Source organism: Anabrus simplex, chromosome 10, assembly GCF_040414725.1.
Source record: "Anabrus simplex isolate iqAnaSimp1 chromosome 10, ASM4041472v1, whole genome shotgun sequence".
NCBI classification, from domain to species: domain Eukaryota; kingdom Metazoa; phylum Arthropoda; class Insecta; order Orthoptera; family Tettigoniidae; genus Anabrus; species Anabrus simplex.
The window spans coordinates 117161101-117185228 of record NC_090274.1 but is presented as its reverse complement, the minus strand read 5'-3'; the positions used below and the strand labels follow the sequence as shown (position 1 = coordinate 117185228).

The 24128-nt window shown below is 39.4% G+C and overlaps 1 protein-coding gene across 1 annotated transcript in view; it reads right to left on the bottom strand.

The window, feature by feature from the left end:
• Positions 1-1479: 1479 nt before the first annotated feature.
• The window catches only part of LOC136882202 (zinc finger protein OZF-like), a 61090-nt gene continuing 38441 nt past the window's right edge, over positions 1480-24128 (bottom strand). Inside the window, exons 4-5 of the mRNA XM_068229365.1 lie at positions 13130-13212; positions 1480-2384 (exon numbers count right to left, since the gene is read on the bottom strand). Of these exons, the coding sequence (XP_068085466.1) occupies positions 1544-2384; positions 13130-13212 (924 nt within the window). The 3' untranslated portion in view covers positions 1480-1543. The remainder of the gene's footprint in view (positions 2385-13129; positions 13213-24128) is intronic.

The window sequence follows — 24128 nt, the reverse complement described above, 5'->3', positions numbered from 1 at the left end:
TGGTAATAACCTATAACTGTGGAGTGCTTAGGCAATTGGTATTGTACCACTTAAGGCAGCTTTGCATTATAGGTTGGTGAGAGGTATGGGGTGCTGTATTTCAGACATTCCACAATTTAATGTTCCGGAGCAACAAGCGTGTGTTGCTCGAGTGATGTATCTTTAAACCAAGTGTTAAAGTCAGTGAACACAGTATTATAAAGGTACAGTATCTGTATGATATAACAAGAACCTATAATGAGAATATGCAAGTTGTGTTGATACGCAAAGACAGTGAATGGTACTTATCTGCATATGAGCTTTGTTCAGTGGGTTGACTGCAAGTGATGGCTTGGTCCTCGATTTGGTTTCCCACTGTTTTCACTGTCGATTACTGTGTAAATATGGAGTTTTGCAGCGATACATTCTGAGTGAATTTTATGTATATTTTGGCATGTCGATGAGGTGCCCATAGCAGATATTTTTCAAAATTTAGTTAGTTATTTTAGAATCAGTGGAGTTATTGATGAAAATAGCTGAAGTTCGTACCCATTAAGTTGTTTTCAGAAGGCTAGGTAAGGCCTGAAGAAGATTCACCAGTACATAGCCTTAAGTTGTACAAGCCCTGGGATAGAAAGAATTGTCATCCTCTATTAAAATTCGAGGGATCCATTCTGGTGAACTTTGGCGCCTATACTACGGATATTTTGGAATATTATTTTATTAATTTATTATATTTTAATCGAGTTATTGAGATAAATTTCATTTGACGGCCGAGCGTTGGTCAATTAAGTATTTTATAACATCTGACTTTATTTTAATCATACTGTAAAGGTTAATTATTAACATTATATTACAAATGGCGCCCAGCGTGAGGCGCTTAAATACTTGATTTGATTATTTAAGTCATAAGGCAATGATTATTCATGATTCTAATTGTTATTCACATATATAACACTGTGCGTAAGGTACTGTATATCAAGTTTGCACTCTTCAAGAAACGTCTTACCACATCCATAACGACAATGAGGGCGCATTCCATTATTCGTCGAATATTAGATTAGATTGAAATAATACCACACTGAACACAATGATCTGGACGTATCTAATAACCACTGTCTTTTTTCACGCAACTAAGATGTATATAAGCAAGAGGATATTCAACACAGACTTTTGACCAGAAATGTAACACAGATCGGTCTATACAAAGTGTAGAACTGCACTATATCTTTTGATTTCGATGAATGGACTTGGTACTAAAACTAATTATCGTATTGATTACATAAATGTAGACGCTCCCCAGTGTGGGTGGCGTATGTTGTCGAAGAACTTCCTTTTCAGATATCTTCCTTGCAATCATGAACAGAACGTAGACTGACATTAGGAGACATAAGTTGGTGTCGCTGAATAGTCGTCATGTCTAGAAGCTAACCAGAATGCGCGCGTAGGTGTACCCAAAGTACTAACTTTTTACAAAAGTTATTACCACATGTGTAACAAGGTGTTGCTGATGACCTGCCTTTGGAGTAAACATAGAACAACACTGATCACAGGAACGTGGCCGCTAACCAGTATGCCTACCCAGATGTAACCGAAGTTGATACTTCCGAGAGAACTTCTTCCCACATTGTTCACAGGAATGCGGACGCGAAACAGTATGTGATCCCATATGTTGCCGAAGACTTGAATTTCGAGTAAATTTAGAACCACATTGATCGCAAGAATATGGCCGCTCACCAGTATGTAATACTAGGTGTTGCTGAAGATTACACTTCTGAGAGAACTTCTGACTACATTGCTCACAGGAATACGGACGTAAACCAGTATGAAACCCCAGGTGTTTCCGTAAATATGACTTCCGAGAAAACTTCTGACCACATTGCTCACAGGAATATGGACGCTCAACAGTATGTGTAACCAGGTGTTGTCGAAGATGAGACTTCTCAGAAAAGCTCAAACCACATTGTTTACAAGATTTTCGACGCTCGGTAGTATGTGTAACTAGGTGTCGCCGAAGACTTTGCTTTTGATTAAATTTAAAACGACACTGATCACAGGAATACGGTCGCACACCGGTATGCGTAAGCAGGTGACGCCGAAGATGATACTTTTGAGAAAAATTCTTACCACATTGTTTACAAGAATGTGGTCTCTCACCAGTATGAGTAACCAGGTGTTGTCGAAGGCGAGACTTCCAAGAAAACTTAGAACCACATTCATTACAACAAAATGCCCTTTGGCTAATGGGATGGATTGACCTTTGATCAGAGTCACAGAACTTGTGTAGGTTAAAGTCATTACGAGTGGGCAAAATGCACATTACTTCACTTCCTTCTTTCAATATCTTGCACCTACTGTTGCATGTACTCACAGGACCTCCGGTCAATAATGCAACGTTCTCGAATCTAGAAAACATAAAACAAGAAGTTATTACATTTTTCAATTAAGATAACAACATCAAATACAATATCCAGAAGCATACACAATATATGTACAAAGACTGCTTATAATCCCATTACATAGCACTCCAAATCCCAATAACTTCAGATAAAGGGCTTAACAGATAAAAACATATAATTGCCAATTCCCGAATAGAATATATGATAAGTTTGTATTTTACCACAGGACATCCTAATAATTGAAGACGGTCCAATATGGAAGCAATTATTGAGAGGATGTTTCCCTTAATGATTTCGTTACATGCATCCTTCAAATTTTAACTGAAACTCATCACATTTAGGATGCCAAATAATTACTAATGTATTAATAGCCGCATCCTTAGTGAGGTTACATGTTGATAAGATTTCTCTATCATCTACAGGAACATTGGCAAGGACTTCTGGGCAATTTGACATCCAATTTCTGAGATACACATGTGTACTATAAAGCCAGGAAGAAATTTCTGACTGAAGCTCCTCAGCTACTTCAACTGAGATAGTACCTGTCAACACGATATCAACGTAAACACAAGAATATGCAGTAGGGTGAGATTGTGGGTGTTTGTCAGCAAGGGGAACTAGAAATCTCGGAGCAGGAAATGGGGCAGAATTTGTAACAGTAGTAAGGTGGTAGTCGTTGATCTCTTCATCAGAGGATTCATGCCACGCAATATTCTGAATAATCCTGTGGTCGAAAATTTGCAATTTTTATGTAAGGACCATCAAAATTTATAAGCCTGGCACACCGTACCTTAGCATTATTCTTAACACAAAATTCAGGGATGGTGCCTGACAACCCCAACCAAATTTGGTCATCCAACAACATGAGATAACCTTTCTAATGCAAGGTATTAGAAGATAAAATATCATAGTATACTTCAGTTATAAATACAAGAACGCTGCTTAAATATACAAACACTTAAAATGACAACACAAGCAATATACCAACTGGAACAATCAATTTGCTGTGCAGGCAGTTGGCTTGTGGTTGTATTTACAACTGCACAGTTCAACTTCAATGTATAATCTGACACATTAGAGAACAGAACAAAGTTGCATGTGCATCATCCAGTTGATACACCAGTATTGCCTATCCCAAATATAGGTAGCCAACAAATCTTAGTACAAATGCCAAGCTTCGTGACAAGACTACAAGACGCTAAGGATAAATGACTCCCCCAGCCCTAAAATATCTTTAACTAGTACAACCTCTCCCGAACTGTTCTTCACTGCTACATGCTTAACTAAATATTTGAGTGGGTGGCACAATTGCAGAATTTCTAACATTTATATCTTTATTGGGAATTATTTGTTCTTTACCAACCAATAAGGTGTGGGGTCCATTGTGCCGGAGCACTTGTGTCGCTTACAATGTTTAGATACATGAGAAGCAAAAAATATGGATACCAAAGGTTATTTTCTCTCACAAATTTTCTGCGATAATCAATGTTTGTTTGAACTTCTACGATCCGAATTGCTTACAATTGCTTACAATTAACACGCGAGAGGTCGCGCGCGTCGTAGAACGCGAGAGGTAAACCTCAGATTTATCTTTCAGTCCTCTAAACAGACAATCACCTTTATCGAATAGACCTAAATGAATTGCTGTTAAAATTGATACTTCGTGCATTCAGATTAAAATAAATGCCTTCCTCACCACCACCATTAAGAAAAAATGCTGAATCTCTGAGTTCTGAGATAGAGATTTGACTCCAAAAACAACACGCATATTCGCTTAGCAAACTGATATTGATATAATATTTTCACAGAGAATCGGTTCATCATCAGATTCAACTATTGAGTAGTATCACTATTATAATTAAGCTTATTTTTTAATGGTCCACCTTTTCAATCCCACATTATGCAATGTGAATATACTATACAGTATTGGAAAGGTGAATAGTTTGGCAAAGCAACAATGAGCTGCAACATTACAACTTCAACAGAAACAAACAGCGAGCAACATCAGTAAGAAATATACTACCTGAGGGAAAAGCGTCTGCCGGTCCCGTAGTGTAGGGGTAGCGTGCATGCCTCTCGCCCGGAGGCCCGGAGTTCGACTCCCGGCCAGTTCAGGGATTTTTCCCTCGACCTGAGAGCTGGTTCGAGGTCCACTCAGCCTACGTGATTAGAATTGAGGAGCTATCTGACGGTGAGATGGCGGCCCCGGTCTCGAAAACCAAGAATAACGGCCGAGAAGATGAATCATGCTGACAACACGATCCGTCGTAATCTGCAGGCCTTCGGGCTGAGCAGCGGTCGCTTGGCAGTCCAAGGCCCTTTCAGGGCCGTTAAGTGCCGTGGGGGGAAAGCTTCTTCCATGGTGTCTGAAAATTCTAACCATCATCACCACCATAAGGACAAGAAATTGCGATGGAGGAGAATGCAGGGAAGCAGGCTAGGAGCCTGGAAGACAGTGATGCTCCAAGCGCAAATAGCTGCACATAGGTTGCTATTGCTCCAGAGGAATATATCCCACTTGCATTGATGGGCAGAAAACACACTCCACTCTCAATCAGGCGGCACATCACATCTCAACATCAGAGTGATATTCTAGCACAGTTCCATTTACCAGCTGCGAACCGCTAATTCAGGAGTTAAGCAGAGGCAGCAAAATAGACGGCACTGCTCACACAAATTACAACGCAGTGGCACAACAACAAACACTGGTCTTTCTGTCCCATTCTACATAGTGAAGATGAGAAATCTGAACCCGGATATCAACCACTCGTTCCCAACCTACATTATAATCACCAAGCTTCTGCCCAATGCCACACGAGATTAACTCCTAGAAATTCAGCACACCAAAGATGGCCACCCCATCAAAACTTCTAGAAATTTTTACACAGTCCTAGTTAACAAAATAGGACTGGCACATTTAAGACACATGCTGGAGCACAGAACCTGGCTGAACAATGCGGCAAAACTAACCGCCTTTGCGTCCAGCCTCCACCTGGTCAGTGGTGGCACATGGGGATGATACCAGCTACACGGAGGACGTTATCACTGGCCATCTTCAGAAACAGAAACTTCAAATATTCTGGGCCATTCGGATCCGGAATTCTAACGGACACACCTCGCTGATGCGTATCCTGTTCCGGATTATGGCAACAATGAACCCGCTTCTGAGGGATGGTTTGCATATTTACGTGAAGTGACATCATGTGGAGGCCTCTTGGTCATCTTGACCATAGCACAAACACTGCGATCGCTGCTAATTCTATGATCATCCTATTATTGCTTTCTTCAAAAATGTATGTGCGATTTGTAGGGGTTAACGCACCTCAAGTGCTTGCACGAGAAAGGGATTACTCAAATGCAACACTTGCAGTGAGGATCATCCACCTTTCTCGGTTAAATGTAAGGGTAAACATCAACATTCTCCCACTCAGCAAGAAAGTGCTACCTATCATACCAACTGACATCACTGCACCACCCTCCCCTTCCACACTTACCCTCCATCCACTGAGGCTATTCTGAAAATCATCACTATGGAATTCCAGAATATTGTCCCATTACAACGTCCTGATGTTCTGTATCAGATACAGCTAGCAGCGCAATTGATCATCCAGACTCACTTAACTGAACTTTCTCTGGGACGTGAATGCACTGTGCATTATTTCTCCTTGATCCTAGTCCACTGTTGTAGTAAATGAATGTTTATTACATTAATGTGTTCTTTAAGGGTCAAGTGACTGCTGCCCCAAGAGATGTCACAGAGGGGTAGCAATTAGTATTCATAAATCCATCTCTTCAAAACAACATTATCATTCTTTAACTGAATATCTATCTGAAAACTTAAGAATAGAAATCATAATTGGAAATCAAATAATAGCTTTAGCTACAATTTATATATATCTTGGCTATTCCCCAACTCGTAAATTTGTAGAAAATACTGTTCGTAAATACAGTACTTACACCACGATCAAAGATTTTAAAATTAGTTCATATACACAAAAACAACAAGCTATTTATGATCAACTATTACATGATATCCAGAGTGTGGACTTACCCTCCCCTTCCCCCAACACGCCCTACATCAAAAACGAGACATGAATTTCCGATCCTCAGCCCTAACCTAGCAATGAACTGTGACATCACATTGCTACCTTCAAATGATCATGCCCCTGCCTTACTAACCATAAAAATGTACTAACAAACCCATAGCAACATAACCAACGTCCCCAAACAGTCATACGTTATACACGAACCTACTGGGTAGCATAGAGACAAACAATATCAGACATAATATGCAATATTGAACAACCTACTTCACAGGATGAATTACAAGATAATGTTAAGAAATTAGAATCCCCACTAACTATTGTCAACTGACTCCACATTCCTCACCACACTTCCCACCTATCCAAACCTCCCCTCAAGCACTCCAAATATTACAATATTCCCGTGAACATTACAAGGCATACCTTCGAACCTGTGACCCAAATATTCAGGAAGAGTTCGAACCTTTTTCTACCCTTCCTTCTGCATTTGTAATTCCAACATGACTAATATGGCTTTCATAATTTTTCATATTTTCATCAGGTTTCCATGGTCCGTATCGAACTGGGAAACAAGCATGGTTTCAAAATAAGATCTTCATATGACCATACTATTTTCTCTGGAACAACCTGAATTAAGTCCGTCGAATGCCAAAGCTTATACAAACAAAAGTCATTCTTCACATGAATGAAATTTTTTTCCAATTTTCTTTTAACAAGACAAAGATATAAACATTTTATGACTTATATGCTTCAGGCTGGGTCATCTCTCATGTGTGTATGGACTTAACAACAGAGTTTCTCCCCTTAGATATTAAGAAATTTTACTTCATGGTGTGACGCACCATAATCTCATTCCATACTTTTGTACCATAATTTCAACTTATTTGAAGTCACTATTGTGTGTGTGCAATGTGTTTTACACTGTTTTTTGGATGTTTGTAATTTTTTTAATTGTATCACTGGCTGATGATGACATGTAATTAGTGTTGTAGCTAGTACCAGCCTTTTATGAACGGCATGTGATATAATTCACATCAATAAATTAGTATTAACAAGGTGCACCAAGAATACCTTTAATTCACCGACAAATATAAAGCAATCCTACCCCTAGTATCTAATAATGCATAACATATCTGCACTCAGTGATAATAAAACAATGACTGACATTTTTGCAGGTCATTATGAAGTTATTTTCTTACCATCTTCCGGGCCCAATATCTACCACTCTAACCACGATGCAATATCGGAATATTCAGGTATCACACAAAATCCTCTTTGCCTTACCTTTGAATCCCCTCCAGCACTCGACTCCCAACATCCCCTAAATGCTTCTATTACAGTCTAAGATATAAAAGGTGCAGTCATGAATAAAAAGAATACTGCCCCTGGACTAGATCATATTACTTACCGACAGATAAATGAAGCTCCACATCCCTTCATACAACTCCTAAATGAAGTATACACCATAATTCTCCATACAGGAATCTTCCCAACCACTCCCCCCAAAATGGGTACATGCCAAAATTTTGTCATTTTGAAAACTCCAAAAACTACCATCCCAATTAACTTCATATTGTCCCATAAATCTTGTAACAGAGTGTTCTAAAAATCTTAGAAATCATCTTAGCTCACTGTATATACACCTATCTCGACTCTCTCATCTCATACCTCAGTAACACGCCAATTTCTGTCTTTAGCACTCCATACATAACCATGTCTTTCATATCTCTGTATCCATCACAAAATATTTACCTACAAAAATATGTGGAGCCCTTACCAGTCTTGATGTTGAGAATGTCTTTCAGTGGACTGATATATAAATTCCATCATCTTCCAGTTCCAATGATAATCACCTATTTCCTAGCCAAAATCAGTATCCATAACACATTTACCTACATCTCTCCAATTAAAGCAGGAGTACCACGAGGTATTCCACTGTCACCACTTTTGTATGTCCTGTTTTGTATCAATATTACCCAAGTTATACCCCCACTTTCATTTTGCTAGTTTACTAAAAACACAGCAATACTAGCTGTGGAATCCAAAAACTGATCCTTGCAATCCCATCACCAAACCAATTTAAATGAACTCAAACGAAGGCTCAATCTCTGACAAATCAAAATTAATGTCAGCAAAAAAATGTATAATTCTTTCTAATCGTAAATGTGGATGCCACCCCACTAACAAACCCTTTCTAACCTTAAATAATCAACCCCTTGCTGTAACGACCACACTTACCTACCAAGGCATAACGTTTAAAAATAATTTTCTATGGAATGTACATATGGACCAAATTTATAAAAAGGCATCCCACAGGAATCACCTCCTCCCCTGGCTGTTAGGTCACACCTGGGGATTACGATGATGGTTGTTGTTTTAAGGGGCCTAACATCAAAGGTCATTGGCCCCCACAAACCAGGGGATTATAAGCCACACAAATCACACCTCCTACCAAACACCACTTCCCACTTCTGAGTCAGACCATAGATAAATTTAAACTCAAAATGGAATTATGGACAAATACAGATTGCACATCTCTGGGCGAGGTTCTCCCTGTTATTTTTTTCCTCAGAAATTATGACAACTTGGCTTATTCACATTGAGAAGAATTAGTAACTAATTTTATGTCATAGACTGTATACTGAAATTTAAAACATGTATAAATGTAACTAAGTAAAAATGTAAAATAAATATATTTAGCATTGTTTCACTTCGAGAAAAACAATGTCTTCTGTTCTGTTATTATATTTGTAGTATTCAATACTTTAACAAGAAAATTATTTTTATTTCTGACAACGTGTTTAACAAAATCAGAAGATTTCTTTTAATTTACTTCCACAAAACAGGTGAAATGAGCATGCAACCATAACTGAAACAAATATCTGTAAATATAATTGGCCAAAGAGTCCATTTGTTACACTGATAGCTCGCTCCCGTAGTGGGGAGAATGAAATAACTATTAAACTAAAAAGATAGGTTCATTTCTCTTTGCCTCTCTCTGTCTTTAAGAAAATATCTACCATGAAACAACCTACCCCGGGTTATATTTGCAAAGATTGTGGAAGAACCTTCCCCTGGAGGTACAATAAGAGTGCCATAAGATGTTCTACAACCCTTCCAACGGTAAACATCTTGAAGAAGCTTGTAGTGTATCTTCATCGAGAAAGAAGTTTAAAGAGCTCAAACGTATCCTACCAGGTAATTATTTATTTATGAATAGTTAACCTTTACAAATTATTTCAAACTCTGCTTCATTGTCTAGATTTACAACAAGTTCTGTACCTATGCTCACATCTCAAGAGGAAGAGAAGCAAGATAAACAAGAGGAAGAAAAAGATGATCTCAATGGTATTTACCATCAAAGTTTTTAATTTTATTTCCTTGCCTAAGCCTACTACATGTCCATCGCTGTGCAAACATCTAAAGGAGAGCAGCAGGATGAGGTAAAAAATGAAGAAGGCGATGAAAGAGAAGATGACCAAGAAGGTCTCAACGCCTTTTTACCAACAAAGCAAGTTAAATTCAGTTTTCTACATATCAACTATCTGCACGTAATCTGAAAAGTTTACAACAAGCCTCTCTTACCGTATGTAGATGTAAGATCCCAACCTACTCATAGAATGCTTGTAAGAGATAAGAGCCGATCAAGATTGTCAGTACACAAAATATGAAACAGAGATTCTAGAAACAGGGCAAGAATTACATTGTGTGGGTATTACTGAGTAACAGATTTTACAATAGAGTCAGAACAGTACCTTTCTTTTTTCTGTAGCATACAGTACACTATAATGTTGCAGACTCATCAATAACCTACATCTCTTAGGGTGTTATCTCCAACTCTATCTGTAGAGCAGGTCTCAAACCTGGATAAAGCAGGAGGGACACCCAAATAGTAGGGTATCTAAAATGGCAGTTTAGGGGAAGTATAAAATGTAATTCTTGTATAACAGCATTAGAAGGCATTCTATCAAAAACCTGGCGAGTTGGCCGTGCGGTCAGGGGCACGCGGCTGTGAGCATGCATCCGGGAGATAGTCGGTTTGAATCCCACTGTCGGCAGCCCTGAAGATGGTTTTCCGTGGTTTCCCATTTTCACACCAGGAAGCCACGGCCGCTTCCTTCCAAATCCTAGGCCTTTCCTATCCCATCGTCGCCATAATACCTATCTGTGTTGGTGCGACATAAAACAACTAGCAAAAACATTATATCAAGAAACATAACATTTCTAATCACTTTTGGCCGAACTTGTGCTTTCAAGTTTTTGTACAGGCTATATTAACACAGATATTAATGAATATAAACTTAACTGAGTTGTAAGGAGACAGTTGCATAAAATGTAAAAAAACTTGCAATGCACACCTCATTAATCCACACTTTTCAGTCACTGCTCATAGCCCGCACTCATTAGGAATTGCAAATACGCCCTTGCTAATTGAACAATTTAACATTGTGGGTATACAAGGAACAACCTCCTACTTATATGTCATAGATTGACAAATTCAGCCAGGATTTACTAACGCACACAATTGGTGGGTCTAAAGCAGCAAGAGTGGCCAGAACGGCCTGTTTACACTTCACATATTTCAAGCTGTAAAACACAGTAACTGTCCTGTTATGTGCTGTCTAATATTCTCTGTTGCTAACATCATTATTTACACTGCTTGATGTCATGTTAAAAAAAGATTCTGAGATTGAGGAGAACTACATTTCCAACATGACCATGTCTCCACCCCTGAGTTAATCTTCTACAGTAGAGATGTATTAATCATAGCACATGTTCTCTGGACTGGTGAGTTAAAAAAATGTACATGTTACAAATAGCTGATTCACATTATGTTTAGAATTACACATGTTAAAGAGGCATATGAATGAGATTTCTGAGTATGGTCCTGGGTTCAATTCCACATCTCCACTAAGAGCAATTGAACACATCACAAGGTGGGGAAATGACACGGGCGGTTTGTCAACTTTGAACCCTCCGGCAACCCTCCAAACCCCCAGATGTCCGATACCCATTCCTATAGTGGACTGTAGACCTTCACGTCTACAAAATGCCCAAGAATTAATCTCACATTCAGATACTACTAATAAGTGCTTATTAATTTCTAAATCTGTATATAATTCTCTGTTTTACAAGGAGTACTTTGATACTACTTTTGCAGATGTTATTACACTTTATACCATTAAAATCACGACACAAACTCGGAGAATTCGTATCACTACCGAGCTGCTTGCCACCATCTTGAACTATTTTCTGGTTATTTTCCGGTGATGAGTTGCAGATTTAGATATTCAAGAATAGCATTCTTGTAAAACTAAATATTTGAATCCTTCACTTTCATCCAATACAGCCAGAGAAGAGGCGGTGTTGCCAACATTCCTATCCCAGAATATACTACTTTCAACCTGCCTGAACACTGAGGATGCCAAAGCCAACCTCTCGCTCTGAATCAACCCCACCTTTCCTTTTGTTTACTGACGTAATTTAACTGTGCCAGGATGCATTTCTCAAATAGGTTGCTTACCTGTTACTCAATACCATATTTCAGTTTCATTGATTTGATAGTTCTTGGAAAATTGTGATGAGTGGGTGAGTGGTGTTTCGCATTTCTACCACGCATTGCCCGTGATTCTGCAGAGATCAGCTACTACTTACACTATCAGATGTAAGAACAAAGATTGTGAAAGAGCAACAGTAGGCCAAGTTATATGTTGGAAAGCAATAAAGACTTGACATTTAGACACTTACATATCTCCAAACTGCATGGAGCAGTGTATAGAATGAGGTGAGAGAGGTGAAGAAGAACAAACAAAATACAGATGATGGAATATAACACACAAGCCACTGTGGATCATTGCTGAATTTTCAGCCGCTGGATCCCAAGATCAAATTTTCAAACGGCAGAATAAATTCTGATTATGGAAATTCTGAGTACATCATAACATGGTCATCTAACTGCAAATAACCAGGCCCTGAAATATGAGAAAGATTCCAGACAAGTTGTTGATGTTATTCTTCCACCTGAAACAACATTAAAAAATATGTACCTAAGATAAAAATCTACTATGCCATCATACGAGCCATTATATTTAAAGGCTTTGAAACTTAACAAGCCACAGAAGGCGACAGTAAATATATCGATATCACAGAAAGAAGGTATTTGCGTAGTGTCACTAATGAAAGAAATAGGAGTTTTGAAAGGAGAATCATAAAGATGTACAGAGCTGTGAAAGGAGGCAGAATCAAGGGCCGAATATACAGCAGGTTGATTCTCTGGACTGGCCATGTTGCAAGAATGGCTAACAGCAAAGTCATGGTCAACCAGACACCCCAAGAACACCTATTACAATATGGAGAAAAGAACTGGGATGGTAATGTTAATAATCATTTTACTGGCTCAGATACCAACTGGTGCCAACTAGGCAGCCTGAAGATCACTAGATACTACAGGCTGACTTACTTTAATTTTGTGGATTTTCCCACGAGCCATGATCAAACCAACAAGTTCAGACCATGAGTGAAGTACAGGGGACAGAATTCGAGAATGATCTGGATAGACCTGTGCTTGCCCTGAACCCAAAATATTGGGAAATTGAGGACTTCACACCACCTTCTGTTAGCAGACGGAGCTACTCAACATATAAATAGCAAATTCCATAATGTCAAGGGTTAGGGGTGTAAAATGTAATTAAGCTAATCAGTACTTACTTGTGGTCTTCTTTGAAACAAGCGACCAACTGACTTACTGTGTGTTCATCTACAGTTATTTCATTCTTAATATCGCTGGAAGGCTGTAAGGAACAAATATGCAAAACAAAGTAAGAAATGTAAAGAGACAACTAGAGTAAAGTTTATAAATAGACATGGCATAGCAGACAAAATAAACTGTATAGTTGCACAATAAAAATATCAATTTATTCTCCCAATGACAACTGTCAAGTCAAAATCATGGAAGAACAGGAACAAGAAAAGGAACTGATAATAAGACAAAGAGGACAGCACTGGAAGAGGGAGCAAAAGAAGAAGAAAAACTTGAAAGACAACAATAATCTCTGCAAATATTTTCTTCTCTTCCTACAACTTCCTGCCATCATGTTCATCCTATTATGTGTTCTTAGATGACTGGTCACTTGTTTGTTTCTCATGTTCCCACAGATGACTCTGATTGTCAGAGAGACATGCATTGGATTTTAACCACGTTCAAGTTCGTACAACAAATAGTCAGTTGTTGGACATTTCATTGACTCTAGACAATCTGAAGGCTTCAATAATTTAGACTTACAAAATTTACATTCAGATTTTAAAGGACAATGCTAGACAAATCAGAGATGTTTACAAGAATCTGACGGTTAGTTGCTGGTCCGGTCAGGCTGTATGAGAACAAAGAAGTTGTTAATTGATAGAGAGGTACAATCCTTAGTCTAGAAAGCCAAGAATAATGGCCATGAGAATTTGTTTTGCTCACCATCGATTGTGTTTTTTCTCTTAGCCATGTTGTAACATTCCATGTTTTTTCATACTAGTTTTAAGCTTATTTTCAATTTATAAATATAAATGTTGATTCTTAGGGTGCCATATATGTTAAGGACACTAGGTTCAGGGCCCTGACCTAACTTTAGGCTAAGATTTATTTTCGGCTGATGATGCTTACTACTGTTAAGCGAAACATGTCTCTTACAATGCCTGTTGTAGTGTTCATAACACTGGAATCTTACCAACTTTTTCCAGAGGGAACTCAGAGTCTTTCATAGACGTCACCTGCTCAACGCAGGGTATAGCATCATTCATTATTGACTGGGAAGTAATGGAAGATGAATCTCTCAGCGACCATTGTTTTATTTACTTTCAAGTTAAGGGATCGAAGAAGCTTAATGATATCACGAAAACGGTGTGAAACTATAATTGGGAAACTTTTAAAATTGCAATCGAGTGGATGTCACAAACTGTAGATACAGTGCAACATACTCTAAAAGATGTAACTGCTGTTCTTAAAGATGCTTGTAGGACCAGCCGATTGAGGGGATCAACAAAATATAAAACACGAGTCCCTTACTGCTGGAACAATGAAATAGACATGCAAAGGAAAGACTGCAATCGCAAGAGATGAATTCTTACAAGATCTAGGAAAAAAATCAGCCAGGTCAACTTAATACAATTAGAAGCTGACTATAAGGCATCAAAGAGGCAACTAATGAAGCTAATAAAGGATTCTAAGAGAAATCTCTGGCAAAAGCAATGCGAAGATCTAGACAGTGATATCTGGGGAGCGGGATATAAGATAGTGACCGGTCGAATAATCAACAGAGTACCAGTTCAGCTCCCAGCTGATAGAAGGAAAGCCATAGCAATGGAGTTGTTCCCTTGTACTAATGACAGACTTGAAACGGAATCAGATTTTTGTCCTGCAGAACCGTTTACTGTGGTTGAGTTACAAGAGGTAGCACGCAATATGAAGACTGGTAAAGCACCAGGTGTAGATGGAATCCCACCAGAAGCCATCAAGTATGCAGTTGAGGTGGCACCTGGTTGGATCTTATCAGTCTTCAATGATTTATTAAAAAAGCGTGAATTCCCTGATGAGTGGAAATTAGCCAAGCTAGTGCTGTTATTGAAGGCAGGGAAACTATCGTTAGATCCATCAGCATACAGGCCACTTTGCTTACTAAACACCTTGAGCAAACTTTACGAAGGATTGATTAAAACTAGACTCGAGAAAGAACTTGAACAACAGGGAGGACTTTCTTCGAACCAGTTTGGATTTAGAAAGGGTAGAACCACAACCCAAGCTATTGAGAGGGTGATTCAAATACAGGCAGAAAGCAGTAAGAAATGGGCTGCCTTGATAACGCTAGATGTCAAAAATGCTTTTAACACTGCTTCTTGGAGCATTATTTTGAGAGAACTTCGTAGGATGAACATTTCTCAGTATCTACAACAAATAATCGTTAAGTAATTCAAAGGACGAAGAATACGATTTCATGATTTAGAAGATCTCGAAATGAGTGCTGGCGTTCCACAGGGATCTGTCCTAGGACGCACCTTGTGGAACATTCTATATGATGGTGTCTTACGCCTGCAGCTGACAAAAGGGACAACATCTATTGGTTATGCAGATGACCTTGCAATAGTGGTAATAGCAGAGAATGTAGAAGAACTGACCTTCCGAGTAATTGAATCACTGAGACGAGTTAACCTTTGGATGGTAAATAATAAGTTGAGATTGGCTCCACATAAGACTGAGGCTGTAATTTTGAAAGGTTCCAGGAATTGGAAAAATGTCCGTTTCTTATTAAATGAGACAGTGATTATCCCAGGAAAGTCTGTACGATACCTTGGGGTTCTTATTGACAGGAATTGCACATTTGGTGCACATGTGAAGGCAGTAACCCAATAGGCAGAGAAGAAGGCATCGCCATTAGCCAGACTTATGCCTAACATCGGGGGACCAAGAACAGTTAAGAGACAGATAATGTGCTCTGCAGTATATTCCATTTTACTTTATGCTGCACCTATCTGGTACAATGCACTCAGGAGGAAGATTCACCGAAGAGCTATGGAAAGAGTACAGACGAAAATGCTGCTCAGAGTTACCTGTGCATATCGAACTGTTTCGACAGCAGCTTTACAAGTTGTAGCTGCCAGTATTCCCATTGACCTCCTCGTTGTAGAGAGAAAACTTTGGCATGAAAGGGGTGCAACTATATCTGCTGAAGAAAAGAAAGCCTCGAGGAACCAACTCTTACTAGACTGGCAAGACCGATGGGATGGCACAACCGATGTTGGCCAATGGACAAAAAAGCTAATACCCAACATAGGAGACTGGCTTAAATGTAGACATCGGCAGGTAGATTGCTATCTGTCGCAGATCCTGACAGGACATGGAAGATTCGGCGTATACGCCATGAAGATGGGAAAGACGTAGGGAGATGGTTGTCGGTACTGTTCTGAAAGGGATACAGTAGAACACACTTTTTCCTACTGTGTTCGATGGGAAGAAGAACGAAGGAAAGCCTACCAACAACTTGGCCGACGACTCACGCCAGGGAATCTGGTTCAGATTATGTTAGGGAGCCCGTTTGCCTGGAACACAGTAAAGGCAATGGCGACAAGCATTATGGGGATGAAGGAGAAAGAAGAGAAAGGAAGAACTTAATAATATACATCACTCCATTCTGATGTCATGCTGACAAGCAGTTCCAGAATGGCCTGAGTGAAGAGGGCAGGGGTTTTTAGTTGGTGGAAATCCAACTCCCACACAGAGTGGTGTCTGTAAAAGATTTTCCCCTGCCATAACAAAAAAACTACTACTACTACTACTACTACTACTACTACTACTACTACTACTACTACTACTACTAAGTGAGCCTCTGCCTTAAGAAGCTATGCCCACTGCTCATTCAAAACAGCGCGTCAGAGTAGGGATCGAACAGCTGAAATACTATGATGAACCAGTGTGCTACCTACCAGCTGTATCAGAAAATGTATGAACCAAAGGAATAGCATGCTAAAGAAGAAAGTTTTCTAACTCCCCGGCTATTTCCCGCCAATATTCAGTCAGCCTATTATACTCGCTACGCAGCACTAATCCCATCTATCGGAGTTGAGAGGCAGCATAAGAGACAAAGAACATCACAACAAACCATGGTCAATGTAAAGTTATTGTTGATCAATGTTATGAACTTTCAATATTGGGGCCCTTCACATTTAGTTTTCTTTCGATTCTGAAATACCACTCTTATCATAGTCGGTACGTTAAAACTGAATAAAATTTAAATGATAGGAAATTGTATTCTCTATAACCTTTGTTATGTAGTACTTCTCGATAGGACCAATAACATAGGTATTTAACAATTACATTTTAGGCGCCTCCCCCTAAACTACAGTTTCATCCAGGGTGAATAAAATTCTTTATAGCTTAGACTGTAGTTTCTTATTCCCCGACTCTATATACCGATTTTCATTAAACTATGTTAACCCATTTTCTCTTGACTCAGCATTGATATGGACTTCGCAACAAAAATGCATATTCATGAATATCCGTGTTACCATAGCCGGTATGGTAAAAATGTATAAGACATAAATGGTCGGAAATTTAATTCTATATAACTTTGGTTATTTAGTATTTATCTTTTTTTTTTTGCTAGTTGCTTTACGTCGCACCGGCACAGATAGGTCTTATGGCGACGATGGGACAGGGAAGGGCTAACTCCCCGCCTATTTCCCGCCAATATTTAATCAGGCTGTTATACTCGGAGTTGAGAGGCAGCATAAGAGACAAAGAACATCACAATAAACAATAGTCAATGTAATGTTATTAATGATCAATGTTATGCACTTTCGATATTATACGCCTTCACATTTCGTTTTCTTCCGACTCTGAAATACCACTCTTATCATAGTCAATATGGTAAAACTGAATAAAAGATAAATGATCAAAAATTTTATTCTCTATAACCTTTTTATATAGTACTTTTCGATAGGACCCAGTGGCGGCGCGTGACTTTCGTCACTAGGGGTTCAACAGAAGGAAATATCCTCCTCCCCTCAATATCTCCTCTCTCCCCTGTCACCTGTGTCATGACTAAGTTCAGAGAATGGGCATAACGGTGCATATAATGTGCATGCCTAAAATCTTCCCTGACTAGAACTTGCACCCTGAATGGTGACCACTCATTACATTTGCTCCATCGTAACCTTGTGAAATCAACTTATCTCTATTATCCACAACTTCGCTCAAAGAAAATTTTAAACACTCTGCTATTGTTTAGCATCATGACTAGAGGGTAGAGGAAACCCCAGAATATTTCAACTGGCTTACTGTTGGGAAGAATGATAACAAATTGTGCTGTAGTTGATATATCGGTGGTTTCACCGAAATGAAGTGCGCTGTGGTGATTTTTTTTCTCACGACAGATTTCATACATGCATGAAAGCAAATCATTCTGAATGTCTTTCGAGGTGCCTTTGAAAACAGTAGCTTTGGACAGATGGTCCCTTAATGCAACGTCAATTTCAGAATTAAAACTGACGAGGCCTCAAAATATGCCAGGATTCGATGATTCACTTGTTTCGTCATGCCCGCGCAATGCCATCTCAAACGCGCCACATACTTTACACAGCACATAACAAATTTTCCGTACTTGGTCGTTGTCTCTTTCCACAGACTGCCTGTAAGCACAGTCAAATTACTGACGGTTATCGTGTCTTCCCAGGAGATCGAATTGTAACTGGGCAAGCATATGAGATTTAGAACTTCTGTGTTTCTTTATTATTATTTTTTGGGCAGATATCCTATATCTACCACTCCGACTTTGGTCCAAATCACTTTGCTTTCATCACTCATGAATCATAAACAAGGAAAACAAATCAACATGTTAGTAATTTCGCACCCACAGATCCACTCGATTATTTTATACGGTATAAATCCAATCTGAATTTACGCACGATTTCATTACTTTTACTTTTAGGATGCCTCGTTATATCAAATCAGGCATTGGGCGTCCGGCATCCTTAATCTTAATCTTAAGTTTACGCTCAAGAGAGAGAGAGAGAGAGAGAGAGAAGGAAAGGTTGTCTTCTTAAGTATTGTATCACTCTTCAAACTTATTATGTAGCTCCTTACCTTTGCCGGGAACAAAAATTATGGACGCAACTACAGTGCACAAAAATACACACACGGACAAAATATTGTAACTTCTTTATGTCCTAAAAATTACGTTTCTGAACGGCACAACAGTGCAGAAAAACACTCACACGCTTGCACAGCGTACAATAATATTACGAATTATGATAATTATTACAAACTGTTGTAAACACTAGCATCACACTTGAAAAACAGAGTAAACTTTAGGGATGCATGTTCGCAATGTTGGTAACTTAATTTTAAGAACTCCTGTGGCTAGGCAATTAGCGTTTTCTTTGGTATTACATTCCCGCTACTCTTTGCCTCGGTGATTTTTAAGTTAATTTTCTCTCCAAAAAGTAATTATTCCAAAGAAGGCAACATTTGGGAAAATACATCAATTGGAATTTGGCAGTTATGTGACTGCTGGCAGTAATGATGCTCTTCAACACTAGCGCTAATTATGTGCACCATTTTCTGTTACGTAGTTGAATTCCTGTAAGGGCAACAGATGGCAGGCACATACCCTAACACAAGGTCAGTCTACCTTGCCCCAACACCCCCGACAACACGACTAGAGAGAGTGGCATATTGCGCATGCGTAAACCAAGGATATCTGTTTCTGCGATATCCTGGTCTAGTCTACGTGCCGGCCGATGTCCACCTGCACCTCGCCACTCCCTTCGCCCAGGTATGGACGGAGAGAGCGCCTTCGAAGGGGGTTCATTCCAGACAAGTATCCAGCCACGGAACGTGCGCAGTTCACATGAATTGAAAGCCAGTACGAGTATATTACGGATAGATGGGCTAAGCAAGAGCTTCGAGATTGACAAGGGAGTTATGAATATTCAGTATTTGAATAAAATTTGATATAAACTGGAGATTCATTGCTCCATTGCGCTATACCAGAAACCGCCACTGATAGGACCAATAACACTGGTATTTAAAAATTACACTTTAGGCACCTTCTCCTAAACTACAATTTCATTCAGGATGAATAAAATTGTTTAGAGCTTAGACTGTAGTTTCTTATCCCCGACTCTATAAACTGATTTTCATTAATCTGTCAACCCATTTTCTCATGGCTCGGCATTGATATGGACTTAGCAACAAAGTACCAATTCATGAATATCCTTGTTATCATAGCCGGTACGGTAAAAATGTATAAGACATGAATGGTCCGAAATTTAATTCTCTATAACTTTGGTTATGTAGTATTTATCGATACGACAACTAATAATATAAATATTTGAGAATTACATTTAGGCCTTCCCCTAAACTACCATTTTACTCAGCGTAAATAAAATTACGTGTTACTTAAATTGTAGTGGCTCATTCTCCGACTTTGCATACCAGTTTTCAATGAAATAGTACCACTAATAACGTAAATAGTTGAAAATTAAATTTAAGGCCTTCCCCTAAACTACCATTTCTACCAGGGTGAATAAAATTATTTATGGCCTAGATTGTAGTGACTTATTCCCCAACTTTGCATACCGATTTTCATTAAATTGTCTTTGGCCGTTTTCTAGTGATGCATGTACATACATACATACATACAGACAGACAGACAGAAATTACGGAAAAGTAAAAAGTGCATATTCCGGTTACTGTGGACATGACCGATACAGAAATTCCATTATTTTTAAATTCTGAGCAATGTACAGACAAATACCGTCAATGCATATTACCCATTATTTTCCACGACAACGCACGGCCGCATACAGTGCAAACGTGGCTGATTTGTTCGGTCGATGGGGCTGGGAATTGCTGTACCATATACTATAGTCCACAGATTTAAACCGTTGTGACTTTGACTTGATTCACAAGATGAAGGAACCACTTCGGGGCCTTTGGTCCAGAACTGTTTCAGAGATTGGTCAGGCAGTAAACTGTTCCATTCGAACTATCAACATAACAGGTGCTGCGATAGATATCCTATGATGTCCACATCATTGGTAACAAGATGTAGACAATGCTGGTGACTACTGTGAAGGACAGTAAATCAGGGTATAACATTCACATCTTTTGTATGAGTTGTAATTGAATATTTGCTACTATTAAAGTTCCAACCCAATAAGTTTCTATTTTCAAACTTGCTTCATGGTGCTCCGGCACAGATAGTTTTTATGGTAATGATGGAATAGGAAAGGGCTAGGAGTGGGAAGGAAGCAACCTTGGCATTAACTCATTGGCGCCGAATTACGGAACCGTTTCTTATTACAAGTAACTAATCTCATTTTGTTCCGTATTGAAGATACAATAAGTAAACTCTTTCAAGATTAAAAATATTGTGTCCACTTATTCAATACAAATATTTGTGTGTTTCTTATGCCGCCAAATTGGACCGAACACCGTCATACGGAACTGTTCCTTTTTTTGCAACTTGCTTTACGTCGCACCGACACAGATAGGTCTTATGGCGACGATGGGACAGGAAAGGTCTAGGAGTGGGAAGGAAGCGGCCGTGGCCTTAATTAAGGTACAGCCCCAGAATTTGCCTGGTGTGAAAATGGGAAGCCACGGGAAACCATCTTCAGGGCTGTCGAGAATAGGGTCGACGGAACTGTACTGTACAAAGCTATAAAAGTTTGTAGTTTTAGTTACTAGCATGTGATAAGTCTTGAGCTGCATGTAGATTACTCCTTGAAGTTCCGTGTAACTTCTACACTAGTGTCCAAAATTTAAGCATAATCATTAAACGAGGCCATACCCGCCTGATAGGAATGTCAGACAGATTGCTGAACAAACGGAAGCTGAATCAGACACCATGTCACACAACTTGTCCAAAAAAACAGTTTCAGAAAGGTTCTGATAGCAAAGGTACACATTTGCCAACAACTAACAAAACTTGGCAATGTCTTCCACAAAAAAATATGCTGTTAATAGGGTGTATGGTTACCCCTAACGGCCACACATGCTACGCAGAGACGTGGCTTGCTCTCTATAAGATGGACCAAGAGCTCTTGTGGAAGTTGATTCCATTCCTCCGAAAGGGCAATGAGAAGGTTTTCGAGGGTCCTTTGCGGAGGCTGATAGGATGCAATTCGCCTCCCCAATGCAACCCCACTCATGTACTATAGGATTCAGATCTGCAGATCTTGCTGGCCAGTTCATGTGATGAATGTCTTCCCCAGCCAGAAATTCATCCACCAGAGCAACGCGGTGCGGTCGAGCATTATCGTCCATTAAAAGAAGTCTGGACCAACCGCACTCCTGAAGAGTTAAACATGTGGTCTCACTACGTCATCCTTGTCTCTCCGAGCGTTAACAGTGTTCCCTGGACCACCCACGAAGATGTGCAGGTCAATGTGGCCATTCAACATGACGCCGCCCCACACCATGATGCCACCACCACCATACAAGACCTGTTCCACGATGTTCCTGTGGTTGTATCGCCTATCCGGTTCTTTCCAGATTAATGTGTGACGGGAATCATTCTGCAAACTTAAGTGGCATTCATCTGTGAAGAGCACTTGCCTCCATTCAATCATAGTCCAGTTTCGATGTTGACGGCTCAACAGTAAACGGGCCCGTCTCTGTGCTGGAGTGAGCAGGACGTACACTGCTGTGCATCGGGAAAATAAACCCTGCTGTTTTGAGCCCCCGGTACACAGATTGCCGGGAAACGGCAACCCCTGACACAGCTGAAATCTCCGGCCGCAATTGTCTTGCAGATGCATTCCGATTTTGTCAGGTGATTAAGGCCCGATATTGGTCCTGCTGTGGGTTGGTTACGCTTGGTCGGCCTGGTACTGGCCTACGACTAACATCTCCTGTGTCTCCAAAGCCTGGAAATGACACATTTTGGCACATTCAAGGATACGGAGACTTCGGTCCATGTCTGGCCTGCTTCCAGGTGACCGAGTATTCCAGCCTGCCAAACGGGATCCAAAAAAATTGCATCGCTATGCCATTATGTTGTCACGTTCACCACATGACTACACTCCGCACATTATACCAGGGCAAACACGACTGAGGGAATATGGGACGTGGGCACTGGCTATGTTTACATTGCGGTTACGCCACTAGTCAAAACTGGGAACACTCCTTTCCATTACAGAGCGAACACGTAAGGTTGGCAGGGGCATATCACAGAGTCTATTTTTTTTAAGGTCCAACATCTTCAATACAAATTACCAGATGAATAAGATATTATTTACAACATTTATTTAATAATGGTACCTGTTTCGACATTTAAATGTCACCATTAGCCATAAAATACATTAATCACACAATTGAGAAAAGACATGATAATTAAAATTGACGTTATGATATATAAATAAATCCATAGTTTTTTAAGAATAAAAGATTACAGAGTCCTGACATGTTATCGACGTATAAAAGTCTCTTGAAATGCATATTTACACTGTGTGCTGAATAAAACAGTAAAAAAACTTATAGCAATCAATTGATACACTGTTTTTGTCGATCTGTTTATTTGCTAATACTCAAATCATCACATATCATATTTACTGCTGCATTTGAATCTTTGGCGATAATATGTCCATCAATTAAGACAATTGTTATTCAAATGTTGTCAAAGTGAAAACGTTATGTTAGTTGATAACACCTTGTTCATGAAAAGAACTTGTAGAAATATGCATTAGTATATCTCATTACACTCATTGCCTCGAAAGGCTTATTGTGATGCTTAAAATTATACAATGATGTATTAATAAAATTATAAAGTAAGAAATGGTTATTGGTAACTGATTGTCCTTCCGTCTTCTCTTCCGATGTAATACAGGTGAACTAAAATTTCCCAGTTCAATTGGAAGGATTTGAATCAGCCTGTAGCGAAATCAAAACAAAGGAATTATAAGTATTAAAATATAATGGGGCTGGAAAAGCGTGTGTGTAATATACGGTATATATGGATCACCTTGGACAGCATGTTGGGCAGCTACAGTTTATGAGAAGGTATGAACTAATACTGACGGGTGGAGTGTAGTGTAGGTTATACCTGGTGGGGTGAGGAGGAGGGTGAGGAGCGGGGTGGGGGACGATAGGAGGAGGGGTTTAAGGCGGGTCCAGTGAACAGTATGATAGGGGCTTGTTACATGATAGGGCATTGTTTATCGC